General features: G+C 41.0%; 1 protein-coding gene across 1 annotated transcript in view; it reads right to left on the bottom strand.

Annotated features, from left to right (window-relative positions):
* Positions 1–2193: 2193 nt before the first annotated feature.
* The window catches only part of NIPA1 (NIPA magnesium transporter 1), a 35967-nt gene continuing 18544 nt past the window's right edge, over positions 2194–19616 (bottom strand). Inside the window, exons 4-5 of the mRNA XM_061199029.1 lie at positions 5018–5178; positions 2194–3046 (exon numbers count right to left, since the gene is read on the bottom strand). Of these exons, the coding sequence (XP_061055012.1) occupies positions 2535–3046; positions 5018–5178 (673 nt within the window). The 3' untranslated portion in view covers positions 2194–2534. The remainder of the gene's footprint in view (positions 3047–5017; positions 5179–19616) is intronic.

Genomic DNA, 19616 nt, shown 5'->3' on the forward strand with positions numbered 1-19616 from the left:
AATTCCAAATTATAAAAACATGAATTTGTAAAATAAATACTATAAGTCAGATGTTAAACGCCCTATGTTAAACTTGAAAATTAGGCTGTTAGACTGCTGGTCATGTCAATTACTTCCAGTCTAGAGTCACACTTTTGGAATACAATGGATGATATGAACTGTGTCCCACTGGAAGGAAAGTTGTGTATCCTACCAAGGTAATTTGCTGAACAGATGTAAACTTGGGAGAGTCTAACTGTTCTGGGACTTATCACTTTCAAGAGGAGACAAACTATTAATACTTTGAGATTCTATTTTACTCTAAAAAAATCATAGGGAGATAATCCAGAAAATATCACCTCTAAGTATCTATGGAATAATCATGGATTAACTGTAATCAGGAACATCAATAGATGAATTTAAGTAAACTAAGCTTCACATGTAAACTGTAAACAAAACAATGGTAATTTCCATATGACACATGGACTTTCTCACTATACTTGTATGGCCACATGTATTCTTTGAATATCTCATACTCCTTACCTAGAAACTATTTTTATGCCTAAAAGTATATTTATACTCCTGAATTATACTTTCAGAAAGTTCAGTTCAATAAATTAAAGCCTGCATTCCTAAAAATACTGATGATAAAAAACAAACCTTCATGAGCTGAAAAAAAGAGTAATGGATTTTTTGAGCATTTATTAACTATCAGTTACTATAAGATTTAAAAAATTTTTTAAATATTCTTGCTGCTGTTAGTTCACAGATCACTTGACAACCCATGATCATCACATGTACTTTTAATTCATAAAGGTGTTTTTTTCTCTATGTTAAACTATCCTCATTTTATTTAGTCTCTTTGTTCAACACTTTAGGGAACTATTCCTTAGGTCTTTAGAAATGTTCTTTCTGTCTGAAAACACACTTTTTTTTTCCTACTGACATTCCTTAGTAATTTTAATTGGGCATTATTTAATTGGGCATCACCAAATCTACCTTACCCAATCCCATCTTTCAACTTGGCATAGCTTCCTATTTAGATAAAACAGTACACATGGGACTTCCCTGGTGGTCCAGTGGTTAAGACTCCAAGCTTCCACTGCAGGGGGCACTGGTTCGATCCTTGGTCAGGGAACTAAGATCCGTCGTGCCGCACGGTGCAGGGGTGGGAGAACCACTGCAAATGAAGTACATGATATCTTGATGAATATCTGCATCACTCTGTGCTTTGTTCCCATTTAATACACATGCAAGGTTACTATAGATAGCCAAATGACCTCTTTGATCCAAATACTGGAATAATTAATGGCTATTTTGCATTTCAGAAGTTTGGGTGAGGAATTGTAGGGTGCTCTGCCATCTCAAACAACAGGGAGATGGCTAAAAATTGTTTTCATTTTTGCTAGAAATTCTTTTGAAAACTATGTATGTTCCAGTTTGTAGAATATAGCCTAAGCTCAATTGTGTCCTTTAACTTGTTCCTGAATTACAGGGAACTCACATGTGCTATTGAACAGTTACTCTCTCATTTAACAGCCTTATTATCAAGTTAAATAATTTATTTCTTCTTAATGGCCACAATGCTTGCTGAAAGAGAACATGGATATATGTAATACTGGATCCCAGTTACATTAGACTGAATGCAAATAAAATACCTCATGCTACTTACGTCAATTGTCTTTAATTGGACCACAACTACATGCTGAAAGGGTCGATTCACTCCAATGTGCCCTTAGTCTTGACTCTCTTCCAGTGAATGAATATACTATAATTTCTAACTGCTTTGAATATTTATATTTTGAAGAGTGAAATATTAAAGTATAATCAAGGAGGCTGCATTATTCTAATCTAAGAGAACATACACACAGTAATAGTCAAATTAAGTGAATAGTTCAGGTAATAAAGGCACTGAAATTGATTTGAGCTATTGAAAATCATCCTGCAAATGGAACAGTATATCATTTCCATTCACTCTTCTCTCTCTGTTTGCAATTAAAATGTCTAGGAGTTGGGGGTAGGAAAGTCAACACATCAGAGGATTAAAACCAATTAAATGTATATACCTCTGATTTGGATCCGACACCTGAATGTTATACATGCTTAATGCAAAATAACAAAACTACAGACACATTTACTGTAGAGTCAGACTTCAAGACAACAATTTCTCCCATTTCCAAAGTAAGCTTCTAAGTAAGAATATCTGTTCCCCTGCAAAGATTAATCAGAAAAGGCCCATTCTATTTAAATAATGATGAAGTGTTTTAAAAGCAAAGAGTATTCATGAAAGCTTCCAGGTTAATGGCAATGAACGTAAGATTCCTCTCATCAGAGAGAGATGACACCCAGGCAACCACTGAGCAGCTTCAGAGTACAGAAGGCTGGGCCCCCACCCCAGTGCTGAGCAACGTATCCTCACTCTCCACCAGCCCATCCGTTAATATACAGGCAACTCCAACACCAGCGATGTACGGTCTCTTCTACTTCACAACAAATCAGGACCAGAAGCCGCATCCATTTCCTGTTCCTCAAGCCATCCAACCCCCTGTTACATCCTAGTCTGTTTTCATATTAGACTTGTTCATCTCCCCAAGGTTGAAGTTGAACTCTTTGAACACCTGTATAAGGACAATCCCAACGGAGACGGTGGTGAACCCGCAGGCCATGCCCAGGAAGTCCACCAGACCCACGTTGCTCCACTCCCGGAAGAGGATGGCCGAGGCCAGCAAGACCAGCGTGGTGAACACAACGTAGTAGATGGCCCCAAACACAGAGGAGTCGAAGCACTCGAGGGCCTTGTTGATGTACCTGAACTGGACGATGATGCTGCAGCCAAGCACGGCCAGGAGCACCAGGCACAGGCAGAGGGCACGCTGACTAGACGGGTTGTTGTGGAAGATGTCTTGGGCTGCCAGCCCAATGCCCTTAGTGGAAGGCACGGTGAAACTCCCCAGCAAGGAGCAGATGCTGATGTAGACCATGATGTTGGTGGGCCCGTGGGCCGGCGCGATCCAGAAGATAAGCAGCAGCAGCATCAGCAGCACGATGCACAGATAGCCCACAAACACTGGAAAAGAGAGGGCGCGCGGTGACCCGGGGGGCGGAGCAGAGCAGCCCTCGCCGTGTGCTCCGCCCCCCGCCCCCGCCACCGTCACCGGGACACCCTACCGCCCCGGATGTGCTCTACCACAGCCCCTGAGCTCATTCCACGAAAGTTATTCCCATCTTCATTTTCACCATGAAAACATTCACAGCTCCTATATATTACATGTCAGTAAATAAGTCTTCTCTCTATTGGTAACATTTTTATAACAATAAAAGTCAACACAGATGCTTTGAGATTTCTCTTTTTCCGGCCACACTGCGCGGCACGCACAACGTCCCCTACCAGGGATCGAAGCCGTGCCCCGCAGCAGAAGTGCAGAGTTCCAACCGCTGGACTGTCAGGGAAGTCCCGAGTAAAACCATTTCACAAGATGGTCAACTCAACTAACCCTAGGCAGAGAGGGCTCCTATGTGTGGGGTGGGAGAGAAAGAGAGTCACGTGGGGTCTCAGAGGCCACGCAGGGAACCTGTAGGGGTGTTTCTGGCTGTTGCAGCGACTGGGGGCTGCACACAGTGGGCAGAGGCCAGGGGTCCTGGGATGTGCAGACGGTCCTGCACAATGAAAAATCATCCTGTTCTCCTGACAACTTCGGAATGTCACCTTGGACAGGAAAGTGGAAAATGTTTATAATAATCAGGGCCTAGAACCTGTTTTATGTGTAAAACAGAGTAATTTGGCAAGGATTTAATAGACATTGAATTTTTCAGAACTTCAAGAGTTATTCTCCGTTTCAGAAGATCCCATTGTTGGGAGTTCTCTGGTGGTCTAGTGGTTAGGATTCCAGGCTTTCACTGCCGGGGCCCAGGTTCAATCCCTGGTCAGGGAACTGAGATCTGGCAGGCCACCTGGCGCAGCCAAAAAAAAAAAAAAAAAAGAGGATCCCATTGCTGATGGCAAAATCCTTAGTGTTTGAGTCAATAGCACAACACCTCCACGTCGGTCTCTTTTGCACCTGCCAGATTCACAGCACACACGGTGTGGGGTCTGCTGGCTTTAATATGTCTTCTCCTATAGTTGTACCTGAGCATTCTATTTTGTTCCAAAGTACTGTTCTTAGGGCATTATGTTGACTGCTATTATATGTACAAGGAGTTGTATTTTCCATGAATTTCATTCCCAGATTGTAAAGGGGGTGCCAGGCACTGGGCCTGAGGGCTGGGAACAGCCTGGACGTGTGTATCAGCAAGCAGGTGGTGGGAGCCCCTCTTCCCCAAGGATAAGAAAAAGACTATGGAGCTCTGCTGCAGGGGAAGATTCAGGAAGACACTACAGCTGAAAGCTGCCTGGGAGCCTGACCTATCAACTGGGCAAGGGGTAATGGAGCAGAGAGCAGCACGTGCAAACGTAAAACACTGCCGAAGTGTGGGCTGTGTTTGTGGAAAAATCAGAAGTAGCTTGAATGCAAGTGCGCAGGCTTTATTTCAGAAAAAGCAGCTGGGCCTGAGTGCGCAGTAGTTTGGGCTTTCTCTCATCAGGGGGAAGGGGTGGTGGTGATTGCAGTTATGAAAAAAAAAAAGAAATTATGTCAAAAGTAGATACCAAAAAAAAAAAAGTACAGGGCTCTGCGGGGGCTCTAAAGATAAATTAAATCAGACCTCGGCTCTCTGAGAGCTTCCCTTCAGAGGGAAGCATGGAGGCCTGGACAAATGGTGATCCTGAGAGAAGCAGCCTGGGGCCAATCCCGCAGAATGGGCGCCTCCTGCTGCACCACAGATGCGGGGCGGGGACGGCGTCCATGCACAAGGTCCAGGTCCCGGGAGGCAGCAAAGGGGCCAGGGCAGCAGGGCAGCCCCTGGGGGCAGCAGCAGACAGTGGTGAGCAAAGAGGAGCCAAGGGCCTGGAGGACAGACCACAGCGGGGTGGAGGGTACAGCTCCAGCCGGAGAACCGCGCCGGAGGCGGCAAGCTCTCTGGCACCACGGCTCTGAGTTACCTGGGTTGGTCAGCTTCTCCTCCAGCTCGGCCTGAGTGGTCACACTCTCAGATTTCGGGGAGTGGATAATCAGCACGACAGAACCCGCACAGCTTAGTAGACACCCCAACTTGCCCAAGATGTTGAGCTTTTCTTTCAGAAGGTAAGAAGCTAAAATGGACCTTCAATTTTAAAATAAGATATGATTAAATCAAACTATCTGACCTGTTTCTTCTAACTGCAGATGTTATTAAAGCTACATCTTCTTTACAGTCACATTTTATTTTTAAATTAGTTTTTAAGTGTACAAAGATTAGGAATTTATTGAAGTTGCTATTTCAGTACGAATAGGATCTTCATGCCAATTCCATGCATAGCCAGTATATAATGATACTCTTAACTCATACCACTATATTATATTATTTCAGTAGATATGAAATATACCAGGGTAGAAAAATAAGTTTTATGATTGATCAAAAATAGAAATATTGCTTCCATATTTTTAAAAGTACACAGTCCAAAAAAACTATGTTAAGTAGGAAAGCAGCATATGAAAATCCTTAAAATAATTACAAGTAATTCATGATCAGAACACTTAAGTTAAAATAAATTAAGTGAGAAAATGCACAAATAAGAAAAAACCATAATGCTAATAGTAATTGAGTTATGTAGAAAGAGTATGGGTGATTATTTTTCTCTTCTCTAATATGAGAAACTTTTAAAATGTGGTCACATTACTTATTTAATGCAAAAAAAAAAGCATTCCTCATAAAACATCTGTAATCTTAAGACTGGTAACAGTGTTTCTTATTTCCCTGTATAACATCGGTATACAATTTGAATCGGGAAACCTGGGCTTTTTCTAAATCATGGGATTGGCCATTGTCAATTTGCTGGTGTCCAAGCCAGAGGCACTCAGGGAACATGAACATCCACGGGGAGGGCACACCAGACCCAGATATCAATATATATATACAGGACTATTTCCATTCATCCTCATTTCACAGATAAGGAAACCAAACCTCAGAAAGGATCAGCACTGAACCCAAGGCCACAAAGCTAACAAGAGGTGAAGCCATGGAGAGGTCAAAGCTTCCATCTTTCTCTTACAGCACTTTGTGTCCCTGGCCCTGGACAGCCTGGTCCCCAAGGAGACCCAGCAGTGTAGCTGGAAAAATAAGCAACATCCCTGAAAGAAACCACACAGGATATAATAATACAGAACTGGACGTTAAATTGGGGGGCTCCACACAGCTGCACGGAGAGGTGGCAACAGAAGAGTGGGCGGCTCCGAGAATAAGAGGGGGGCTGGAGTCAGCCTGGGACAATGGGCGGGCCTATGCCAGCGGAGAGGGCTGCCAGGCATATGGAAGAAAGGGGCAGGATAATCCTACACCGCGAGGCCAACTCACCTCTTATTCCACTCTTGGTCTTATACCAGAGTACAAATTAAACAGCCCTGCTATAAAACAGAGTGTGTAACAGAAAACTTGAGGGGTACTAAGGTCAACAGATCAGGAAACAACTGCCATTGAAAAAGACAGTTTATTGCTCAGTCTCCGAGCTGAGGGCTGTAGCGCCCTATGCAGGACGGCACAGGGAAGTGCTAGCATTGGTCAGGAGGCGCTGGCGGGTTGCGGAGGGCTGTAGCAAGAGCCTTCACTTCACTGTGGTCTCTGGGGCAAGGGGTGTGTAAGGCAGTGCAAGCAGTTTAGGACTGGCCAGTGGGAAGTGCTCAGTGGCGCTTGGGCACGGGCTGTCCCTAGCTGTCTATGACTTGGCCCTGGGGGATCAGAGCAGGTGGGTAGTGGGCAGGAGTGTGGGAGTCCAAAAAAGGAGGTGGTTGGGGTGTGGGCTCTGGATCGGTTGGTTTAGATCTGAAACGCACGCCTGAGCAGGAGAACTCCTCCCGAGGAGAGAGGTGCGCGTGCCAAGGGACACGTGAGCCAAGGCAAGGTGACTCGGGACCGGACGGTCCAGAACAAGGCGTGTGTGGCACAGGCACGCAGGGCAGATGTTGGGGCATCCAGTTTAGAGACGCTAGACACATGGTCAATAGAGTACCATGTCATTTAAGGACACACCAGATAAAGATGTGGGCAACTGCTTACCTCCTGAGTATGCTCCTCATCGAGGACTAGTCCTTGCCTCCCGTCTGTGGCTGCGAAAGGATGACCCCAGGGCAGCAGGAATAGGGGCCATCTACCTAACAGGCTTCCCCAGCAGGAAATCCACCAGCTGTCTAGGCTCAAAACCTTTCTCCTCTCACTTTTCCTGGGCTGCAGTAACTAAAGCCTGCTATCTTCTGAGCTGAGATTAAACAAAAAGCATACAAAATCTCTTTGACTTAAATCAGGAGTCCACAGACTATGGCTGAAGGCCCAATCCAGCCCTTCACCTGTTTTTGTGAATAACATCTTACTGGAGCACAGCCGTGTCCACACAGTTAGTCTGGTCTCTGGCTACTTTCCACTACAACGGTAGAGGCAAGCAGCTGCAACAGAGGCCACATGGCCCACAAAGCCTGAAATATTTACCATCTGGGCCTTTACAGAAAAAGGTGGCCACCCCCTAAGTTCAATGATCTGCAGAACTAATCACACATCTACCTGGAGAGTTGGCCTGAGGTGGAGGCACAAGTTACATGTCGGCATCAGGGCCACAACAGCACAGAGGAGCAGCGTCCTCACTGGAGGGGTTGGGGAGTAGAGCAGAGGCGGGAGGGGGGAGTGAGGAGCGGTGTGATAAAAGGCAGTGGAAAGAGGGGGAAAGAAATTTAATGCCAAGAGAGAGTCAATAAACTATCTTAATAAACTTATAGTAATAGTAAACAAACAAAAAATGTGCTGTAGAATTGACAGCAAGGTCTTCAAGAGAAATCTGTACACTCAAGTTCATAGCAGCATGATGCACAATAGGTAAAATGTGGAGGCAACTCAAGTGTCCACTGACAGATGAATGAAGAAGGAAACAGTACATAAGGAGTGCACAAGGGTTCCCTTTTCTCCACACCCTTGCCAACACTTATCTCTTGTTTATTTTTTATGACAGCCATTCTAACAGGTGTGAGGTGATATCTCATTGTGGTTTTGATATGAATTTCCCCCATGACTAATGATGTTGTGCGTCTTTTCATGTACCTATTGGCCACCTGTATGTCTTCTTTGGAAAAATATTTTTTCAGTTCCTCTGCCCATGTTTTAATCAGATTGTTTGTGACTTTTTTTTGCTATTGAGTTGTAAGATTTCTTTATATAATTTGGAGATTAACCCCTTACCAGATCTATGATTTGTACATATTTTTTCTCATCCTATAAATTGTTCTTGTATTTTGTTGATGGTTTCCATTGCTGTGCAGAAGCTTTTTATTGATTTTTTAAAAGATTTTTTTTGATTTTAAAGTCTTTATTGAATTTGTTACAATATTACTTCTGTTTTATGTTTTGGTTTTTTGGCTGTGAGGCATGTGGGACCCTAGCTCCCTGACCAGGGATCGAACCCACACTCTCTGCATTGGTAGGCAAAGTCTTAACCACTGGACCACCAGGGAAGTCCCTGTGTAGAAGCTTTTTGGTCTGATGTAGTCCACTTACTTATTTTTGCATTTGTTGCCTTTGTTTTTGATGTCAGGTCAAAAAAATTGCCAAGACCAATATGAAGGCGCTTACTCCTTATGTTTTTCTTCTAGGAGTTTTATAGTTTCAGGTCTTATGTTCAACTCTTTAATCTGTTTTGAGTTAATTTTTGTGTACAGTGTAAGATAGTGATCCAGCTTCATTCTTTTACATGTGGCCTGACCAGTTTTATGGAAGAGACTATCGTTTCTCCATTATATTCTTGACACTTTTGTCTTAAATTAATTGACCATATACGTGTGGGTTTGTTTCTGGGTTCTCTATTCTGCTCCACTGATCTACGTGTCTGTTTTTATGCCAATACCATACCGTTGGGACTTCCCTGGTGGCGCAGTGGTTAAGAAACCACCTGCCAATGCAGAGGACACTGGTTCGATCCCTGGTCCGGGAAGATCCCACATGCCGCAGAGCAACGAAGCCTGTGCACCACAACTACTGAGCCTGCCCTCTAGAGCCGCGTGCCTAGAGCCTGTGCTCAGCAGCAAGAGAAACCACCGCAATGAGAAGCCCACGCACCGCAATGAAGAGTAGCCCCCACTCGCTGCAACTAGAGAAAGCCCGCATGCAGCAACGAAGACCCAACATAGCCATAAATAAATAAATAAATAAATAAATAAATAAATAAATAAATAAATAAATAAATACTGTTTGGATTACTATAGCTTACAATATAGTTTGAACTCAGGAAGCTTGATGCCTCCAGCTTTGTTCTTTCTCAAGATTGCTTTGTCTATCTTTGTTTTTTATGGATCCATACAAATTTCAGGATTGTTTGTTCTATTTCTGTGAAAAAAATGCCACTGGAATCTTGATAGGATTGCACTGAATCCATAGATTGCACTGGGTAGTATGGACATTTTAACAATATTAATTCTTCCAATCTATAAGAATGGAATATCTTTGCCTTTATTTGTGTCTTCTTCAATTTTTTTCATCAATGTGTTAATAGTTTTCAGTGTACAAGTCTTTTGCCTTCTTGGTTAAATTTATTCCTAGGTATTTTATTTATTTATTTTTTTGGCCACGCCACGTGTCATGCAGGATCTTAGTTCCCTGACCAGGGTTTGAACCCGCACCCTCTGCACTGGAAGCTCAGAGTCTTAACCACTGGACTGCCAGGGAAGTCCCTATTTTATTCTTTTTGATGCAACTGTAAATGGGATTGTTTTCTTGATTTCTTTTTCTGATTGTTTTTCTTAGTGTGTAGAAACACAACTGATTTTTGTACATTGATTTTGTATCTTGCAACTTCAGTGAATTTATTTATCAGTTGTAACAGTTTTTTGGTAGAGTCTTTGGGGTTTTCTATATACAATATTATGTCAGCTGCAAGTAGAGACAGTTTTACTTCTTCCTTTCCCATTTGGATGCCTTTTATTGCTTTTTCTTGCCTTGCTCTGGCTAGGACTTCCAGTATTATGCTCAATACAAGTGGCAAGAGTGGGGCATCCTTGTCTTGTTCCTGATCTTAGAGAAAAAGCCTTTGGCTTTTCACTGTTAAGTAAGTTAGCTGTGGGATTGTCTTATGTGACCTTTATTATGTTGCAGTATGTTCCCCCTGTACCCAGTTTGTTGAGAGTTTTTGTCATGAATAGATATTGGATTTTGTCAAATGCTTTTTCTGCATCTATTGAGATGATCATATGATTTTTACCCTTCATTTTGTTAATGTGGTATATCACACTGATTGATCTGTGGATACTGAACTATCCCTGCATCCCTGGTACAAACCCCACTTGATCATGGTATATGATTTTCTAGTGTATTCTTGAATTCAGTTTGCTAATATTTTGTTGAGAATTTTTGCATCCAATATTCATCAGTGATATTGGTAAGTAATTTCCTTTTTTGTAGTGTCCTTGTCTGGTTTTGGTGTCACAGTAATGTTGGCCTTGTAAAATGAGTTTGGAAGTGTTCCCTCCTCTTCAATTTTTGGGAAGATTTGAGAAGGATTAGTATTAATTATCCTTTAAATATTTGATAGAATTCACCTGTGAAGACATCTCTTCCTGGACTTTTCTTTGCTGGGATGTTTTAAATTACTGATTCAATTTTCTTCTCCTGTTCAGATTTTCTATCTCTTCATGATTCAGTCATGGTAGGTTGCATGTTCTAGGAATTTATCTGTTTTTTCCTAGGTTATCCAATTTGTTGGTGTAGAATTGTTCATAGTCTCATGATCCTTTCTATGCCTGTCGCTCAGTTGTAATGTCTCCTCTTTCATTTCTGAATTTATTTATTTGAATCTTCTCTCTTTTTCCTTAGGTAGTCTAGCTAAAAGTTTCTCAACTTTGTTTATCTATTAAAAAAAAAAGCAGCCCTTAGTTTTGTTAAGCATCTCTATTGTTTTTATGGATGTTATTTCATTTATTTCTGCTTGGCTTTTTATTTCCTTCTTTCTGCCTACATTGGGGATAGTTTGTTCTTTTTCTAGTTCCTTGAGGTAAAAAATTATGTTGTTTATTTGATATCTTTCTTTTGTCTTAATGTAGGCATTTATTGCTGTAAACTTCCCTCTTAGATCTGCTTTTGCAGCATCCCATAGCTTTTGATATATTAGGTCTCCATTTTCATTGGTTTCCAGATACTTTTGGATATCCCATTTGATTTCTTCTTTGACACATTGGTTGTTCAGGAGTGTTTATTTAATATCCATATATTTGTGAATTTTCCAGCTTTCCTCTTGTTATTGATTTGTAGTTTCATACCACTGTGGTCGGAAAAGATACTGGGTATGATTTCAATCTTCTTAGATTTGCTAACACTTGTTTGTGACCTATCGTAAGATCTATCCTGGAAAATGTTTCCTGCACACTTGAGAAGAATGTGTACTGTGCTGCTGTTGGATAGGATGTTCTGTATATGTTAGATGGGTCTAACATAGGGCTCAAGTTCCATGTTTCCTTGATTTTCCGTCTGGATGATCTATCCATTGTTGAAAGTGGGGTATTGAAGTCTTTTACCATTATTGTATTGTTGTCTATTTTTCCCTTCAGATCTGTTAATATCTGCTTAATATATTTAGATGCTCTGATGTTGGGTGTGAATATATTTGTGATTGTTATATTTTTGATGAATTGACCACTTTATTATTGTCTAATGACCTTCTCTTTCTTTTGCTACTGTTTTCAGGTTAAAGTCTACTTTGTCTGATATAAGTATAGCTACTCCTGCTCTCTTTTGGTTCCCACTGGCAAGGAAGATCTTTTTCCATCCCTTCACTTTGAGTGTATGTGTTTCCTTAAAACTGAAGTGAGTCTCTTGTAGGAAGCATATACCAGGGTTCTATTTTTTAATCCATCTAGCCACTCTATGTGTTTTGATTGGAGAAATCAATCCTTTAACACTTAGAGTAATTACTGATAGGTAAGGACTTATTAATGCCATCTCATTAACTGTTTTCTGGCTTATTGGAGCTCCCTTGTACCTTTCCTTCTCTCTTGCTGCCGTCCTTTGTGAACTGCTGATTTTTCCACTGTTATATCCGTTGATTCCCTTCTCTTGTTTGTGAATCTACTGAAGGTTTTGTTTTGTGGTTACCATGAGGCTTACATTAAGACATCTTAGAGATATAAGTCTATTTTACACTCATAACAATTTAACTTCTATTGCACACAGAACCTCTAATCTTTTATTCCCTCCTTTTTTTCATATTTTTGATGCCACAATTTACATCTTTTTCTCCTGTGTATCCATTGATCAACTGTGGTAGCTATGGCCCTTTTTTAAGACTTTTATCCTTCAACCTTTATACCAGAGTTAGGTAGTTAACACACCACCATATTACAGTGTTCTGTATTCAGTATTCTGAATCTGACTATATGCTTACTTTTGCCAGTGTGTTGTATATTTTCATATATTTCCATGTTACCAACCAGTGTCCTTTCATTTCAGCTTGGAGAACTCCTTCAGACATTTCTTGTAGGCAGGTCTAGTGGTGATAAATTCCCTCAGCTTTTATTTGTTAGGGAAAGTCTTTTTTTTTTTTACAGTCCAGGAATATGCTCGATATGCACATTAATTTTCTTGGCAAGAATCTTGCCCTTAACTTGTTTACAATGATGCCAACAGCATGCTGGGTAACACTGTAGACTCTCCCAGTTTTGCCGTGGTAACATTTGTGGGGCATTACTTTTTGAACAGTGCCCATTCCCTTGATATCTACAATATCACCTTTCTTGCAGATTCGCATGTATGTGGCCAAAGGAACAACTCCATGTTTTCTAAAAGGCCTAGAGAACATGTAGCGGGTGCCTCTCCTCTTTCCCTTTGTGTTGGTCATTTTGGTGAATACTTTTTCATGTAATTTGTGTGGCAAGGAGACTGAAGAATGCTTCAGATAACCCATCAAAGCCAAATCACTGTTACAATGAATGCACACTTCACTTTAAATGGTGAGAAGAATGCTTGAGGGACAGGGGGAGGGACAGGAGGCTCCGGGAGCCACGTGCATAGGGAAAGTCTTCTTCTTGCCTTCATTTCTGAAGGACAACTTTGCGGGGTATAGTATTCTTGGCAGTTTCTTCCTTTCAGCACTTCAAATATATCATCCCCTTTTCTCCTGGACTGCAAGGTCTCTGTTCAGAAATCCATTGATAGCCTTATGGGGGTTTCCTTCTATGATTTTTTTTTTCTCTTGCTGCTTTTAAAATTCTCTGTCTTTGATTTTAGACAGTTTTATTATAATGTGTATTGGACAAGATCATTTGGGACTGAAATTTTAGGGTAACCTATGAGCTTCATGAACTTGGATGTCCAAATCTCTCCCCCAGTTTGGGAGGTTCTCAGCCATTATTTCCTTTACATAAGCTTTCTACTCCTTTCTTCCTCTCTTCTTCTCCTGGGATTTTAATGATGCCTACATTGTTTCTCTTAATGGTGTCATGTAAGTCCCACCAACTTTCTTCATTCCTTTTCGTTCTTTTTTCTTTTTGTTCCTCATATTGGAATTTTCAGTTGATCTGTCTTCAAGCTCACTGATTCTTCTGTTCGGTCGTCTGCTGTTAAAGCTCTGTGTTGAATTCTTCAGTTCTGTCATTTCATTCTTCAGCTCCAAAATTTGTTTGGTTCTTGTTTTAAATCTTCTATCTCCTCATTAAACTTCTCATTTTGGTCTTGTGTTGTCTTCCTGATATCATTAAATTGTTTACCTGTGTTTTTTTGTAGCTAAGAGTCTTTGGAACAGTTATTATGAATTCTTTGTTAGGAAATACAGGATCTTTATTTCTTTGGGCGTTACTGGAGGTTCTTTTGGTGGAGTCATGTTTCCCTGATTCTTCATGATTCCTACAGCTTTGCATGTCTGCACATTTGAAGAAGCAGTCACCTTTTCCAGACTTTACGGGTAAGGGAAGACTTTCACCTAGGGGTGGGGGCATGCTGGAGTGCGCTGTGGCCCTCGGTCAGTGGTGCGGGGCACCAAGAGCAGGTGCATACGGTGGCACCAGGTCCGGTGGGGCATAACGTCTTTTGGCTCAGGCTGCTACGGTCTACATCATCAGCAACTGTGTGTTCCATGGTGAGTACTGCTGAGGGTCCATAGTGGCTGCAAGGGGTACTGGGGTCCATAGTATCACTTGGGGTCCAGTGGCTAGAGACCAACTATAAGCTCACTAGTAGCTGCGGGATTCCTACCATGGCCCTGCGGTAGCTGCACACTCCCCAGCCCCACAAGCCATGCACAGTGTAATGGAGGCTGGTGACAGGAGTTGGGCCAGGGGTGTGCACGTGCATAGCTCAAGTGGCTGGCGGCAGGTCAATGCAGCAGTGCAGGCTAGTGACAGAAGACAGGGCCTGATCCAGACCAACATGTAGCTGTGGAGGCTGGCGGCCGGAGTGCTCTCCTGTGGCTGCCAGGATACCCGCTCCCAACCTGCACATTGCAGTGGAGGCCTGCAGTGTGGAAAGGCACAGCTGGAGGTGCTAGCTGCAAGGAAGCACATGGTGGTGGGGCAGCTGTGGAGGTGTAGGCTGCTGTCTTGCACTCACACGGCCACAGAGGGCTGCTTGCTGCCCGTGCGGTTCCCAGGCTCCCCAAGTGCAGGGGAGGAGAGTAGGGAAACGGAGGAAGGAAGAACTCGGGCTTCTGGCATCAGTGAACGTGAATACCTATAGGGCAAAAGTTGGTGAAATATGCAGGGGTCCACGGTGGTGAAATCTGCTAAGTTTTTCTGCAGAGCAGGTCACTGAGAACCACACTCACTCCCACTGCATGGCTGCCACCGGTATCCCCTGCTTTTCTTCCTTGCTCCTAGCCATTTCAATACACTTCAGTTTTGCCAATCTGGGTGGGAGCTTCGTGTGGTGCTCTGAAAGTCTTGGGGAAACTGGTCACTTCCTCCATTCTTCCTTTCCTGGCCAGGGGAACTCTTCCTATCTGGGAAGTTCCCTCATGGCACTGAGCAATCCCAACTTGGGGGAAGGGATAATGCAGTCAAAATGAAGCTGTCTTCTTCCTTCTTTTTCTTGCAGTTATTCTCAGGTTTTTGGTTCCACTGTATCACTAAATTTTCTCAAGTGACTCCGGAGCTCTCCCAGAGCTGTTTTCATTAATGGATAGCTAATTGTTAATTATTGTGGGGAGATGGAGGCTGAGTTCTTCCTTTCCAATCTGGATGCCTTTTAATGCATTTGCTTGACTAACTGCTTTGGGTGAACCTCCAGTACAATTTTGAATAGAAGTGGCAAAAATTGGACATCTTGTCTTGTTCTTAATCTTAGGGGGAAAGCATCCAGTCTTTAACCAGTAAGTATGATGTTAGCTGGGGCTTTTCTATAGAGATCCTTTGCAAGATTAGGAAGTTACCTTCTATTCCTAGCATATTGTTTTCATCATGAAGGGGTGTTGAATTTTATAAAATTATTGTTCTGTGTCTGTTGAGATGTGGTGTTCACCCTTTATTCTATTGATGTGGTGTATTACATTATTTTATTTTTGATGTTAAATACACCTTGCATTCCTAAGATAAATCCCACTTGGCCATGGTACATAACCCCTTTTATATATTGCTGGACTCAATTAGAGTATTTTGTTGATGATTTATCCATCTATATTCGTAAGAGAATTGGCTTGTAGTTTTCTTGTGCTGTGTTTGGTTTTCTTACCAGGGTAACATTGACTTCATAGAGTGAGCTGAGAAGGAACCCCTCCTTTCCTATTTTTTGGAAGACTTTGTGAAGAATTGCTATTAATTCTTCTTTAGATGTTTGGTAGAATTCACCAGTTATACCTAAGCTTTTCCCTGATGGAGATTTTATTTACTAATTCAATCTATTTACTTGTTACAGGTCTTTTCAGATTTTCTATTTCTTCTCAAAACAGTTTTGTTAGTTTGTGTCTTTCTAGGAATGTGTCCATTTCACCTACATTATCCAACTCGTTGGCATACAGTTGTTTATAATATTTGCCTATTAATTCTTTTCATTTCTGTACAGTTGGTAGTAATATTCCTCTTTCATTTCTGATTTTAGTATTTTTAGTCTTCTCTCTTTTTCGCTTTGTCAGTCCAGCTAAAGTCTTATCAATTTGGATGATATTTTCGAGGTACTAACTGCTTTTATTGATTTTCTCTATTGTTTTTCTATTCTCTATTTCATTAATTTATGTGCTAATCTTTATTATTTCCTTCCTTCTATTTGTTTTGAGTTTGTCCTCTTTTTCCAGTGTCTTAAGATGGAAGGTTAAGTTGTTGATTTTGAGATCTTTCCTTTTTTTTTTCAATGTAGGCATTTACAAATATAAATTTCTCTCTGTGTACTGCTTTAGCTGAATCCTAAATACTTTGGCATGCTGTTTCTTCATTTTTGTTCATCTCAAAGTATTTTCTAATTTCCCTTGTGATTTCTTTTATTTTTTTAAATATTTATTTATTTATTCTTTGGCTGCGTCGGGTCTTAGTTGCAGCACGCGGGCTCTTTGTTGTGGTGCATGGGCTTCTCTCTACTTCTGATGCACAGGCTTCTCTCTAGTTGTGGCGCATGGGCTCCAGAGCATGTGGGCTCATTAGTTGTGGCACACAGGCTCTCTAGTTGTGGCACACGGGCTCCAGAGTGCACGGGCTCAGTAGTGGCAGCACACGGGCTCCCTAGTTGTGGCACGCGGGCTCTCTAGTTGCAGCGTGTGGGCTTAGTTGCCCCACAGCACGTGGGATCTTAGTTCCCCAACCAGGGATCGAACTGGCGTCCCCTGCATTGCAAGACCAATTCTTAACCACTGGACCGCCAGGGAAGTCCCATGATTTCTTTTCAGATCCATTGATCATTTAGTAGTAAGTTATTTAATTTCCATATATTTGTGAATTTCACAAAGTTCACTGATTTTACTTTCTAATTTCATTCCACTGTGGTCAGAGAATGATTTCAACCCTTTCAACTTTACTGATGATTTTAAAGGCCTACCACATGGTCTATCCTGAAGTATGTTCCACGTACACTTGGGAAGAAGGTGAATTCTGCTGTTGTTGGGTGGAGTGTTCTAAAGATGTCTATTTTATTTAGTTGGTTATAGTGTCACTCAAGTCTTCTATTTCCTTCATGATCATTTGCCTAGTTTTTCTATCCATTATTGAAAGTGGGGTATTGAAGGCTGTGACTATTATTGTTGAACTTTCTATTTCTCCATTCTGTCAGGTTTTCTTTTATATATTTTGGATCTCTGTTTTTAGGTACATATTTGTTTATAATTGTTATGTCTTCCTAACAGACTGCCCCTTTTGTCATTATAAAATGTCTCTCTTCATCTCTAGTAACTTTTGTTTTGTTTTGTTTTACAGTCTATTTTGTCTGATACATAGCCTCTCCAACTTTCTTATGGTTACTATTTGCATAATATATCTTTTTTGTTCCTCTTACATTTAATCTATTTGTATCTCTGAATCTAAAGTATGTCTGAAGTAGAAAGCATATAGCTGGATCTTGTTTTTCATCCTGCCTGACAATCTTTGCCTTTTAATTGGATTGTTTAATCCACTGACATTTAATGTTTTTATTGATATAGACTATGTTTGCCGTCTTACTTTTTGTTTTCTATGTTTCATGTCTTTTTTTTGTTCCCTATTTCTCACTGCCTTCTTCTGCATTAAGTGAATCTTTACAGTGTGGCATTTTAATTCCTTTAATGATTTTTTTCACTATACTTGTTTGAAGTTATTTTCCTTGTGGTTTCTCTAAGGCTTATCAGAATACATTTCAAATTGATACTAACTTAACTACAGTGAGATACAATAATGTTACTCTTATATAGTTCTATTTCCTCTTCTTCCTTTGTGTGTGTTTGTGTGTGTATATATATACACACACACATACACACATTTATGGTGTTTATTAAATCTGTTTGCTTATGTGCATTTTATTGAAAATGAGGTTTAACATTAGTGGAATAAATTTATTTTCCTATGTATAAAGTGGCACCTTTTGCCCTTTGTCATTTTATCTATTGGGGTTTTCATATTATTTTGGTCGATTTAAGAAATTCTTTTTTTTAATATATATACATTTAAAAAATTTATTTATTTTATTTATTTATTTTTAGCTGTGTTGGGTCTTTGTTGCTGTGTGCGGGCTTTCTCTAGTTGTGGTGAGTGGGGGCTACTCTTCGTTGCGGTGCGCGGGCTTCTCATTGAGGTGGCTTCTCTTGTTGCAGAGCACGGGCTCTAGGCACCCGGCCTTCAGGAGTTGTGGCTCGTGGGCTCTGTAGTGCAGGCTCAGTAGTTGTGGTGCACGGGCTTAGTTGCTCTGCGCCATGTGGGATCTTCCCGGACCAGGGCTCGAACCCGGGTCCCCTGCATTGGCAGGCGGATTCTTAACCACTGTGCCACCAGGGAAGTCCAAGAAATTCTTTATATCATCACTTTAATTACTGTCATATTGAAATCGTTTTTCCATCCTTCTTATTTTATCTTTTAGTGTGGAAAATTAACCTTTTCATTTTTATTGCTTCAAATGTTTGAAACTTCTTAACCTTCTAAGATCTGAAACACATTAAAAGTTTTCCTATACATGGACCATAAACTCTAGGTACATAGCTAAACTTTTTTTTCTCCTTTTTTACAGATACAATCTCTATATGACTTACTCTGGTTTGTGCTAGAGATGCGGGTTTGTTCAATGAAAATCAGAGACATACACTATCTATAGCTACATGCCACAGGTATTCAGGTAGGTATTAATGGAGATGCTAGTTAACACACTGGGTTCACTTCAGCTTTACATAGCATACTCTGCACTGCTGAGTGAGATAACACACCTCAACATATCAAATAATGTCATTACACAAATCAGGCACTGAATGTAGTATCAACAAACCATTCAATGTTGTATTTGTTTCTATTTCACACTTGGATGGCCATCCTGTACACAATGCTTAATTCACTTAGATCACATTTTGATGGTGCTATGATTAGGATTTAAACTGATGTTCCTACAAATTGTTTACCAGTTTTCCCAAAACTATTTATTTAAAAAAATAAAAGAAAAGAAACCCTCTGTTTTAAACTGGAGATATGACAACTAAATGCAGATACTAGACTAGATCTTGCACTAGAAGGAAAAATAATGGTATAAAGGATGGTGGTATAAGGATAATGGTATAGAATAATGGTATAATGGTTCACTTAACAAAATTGGAATGGGGAAGGCAGATTAGAAAGATACATTTATTATAATAATGTTAAATTTATCAAAATTGATGATTATACTATTGTTATGGAGAGGATGTCTCTCGTCTTAGGAAATACAAGTCAAAGTGTTTAAGGGTAAAGGATCATGATATATGTAACTATTCTCACATGGATCAAAAAAAAAATCCAAAAAACAAAACAAACACCACATTCATAATAGAAAAGTGCTTCTCAAACAAAGGTGATTTGCCCCACAAAGGGACATTTGCTTATGTCCAGAGACATTCTGGGGAGAGGGAGCTACCAGTATCTGGTGGGTGGAGGCCAGGGATGCTGCTAAACACCCTAAAAAGCACAGGTCAGCCCCCC

The sequence above is a fragment of the Eubalaena glacialis genome, chromosome 1, assembly GCF_028564815.1.
Source record: "Eubalaena glacialis isolate mEubGla1 chromosome 1, mEubGla1.1.hap2.+ XY, whole genome shotgun sequence".
Lineage (NCBI taxonomy): Eukaryota > Metazoa > Chordata > Mammalia > Artiodactyla > Balaenidae > Eubalaena > Eubalaena glacialis.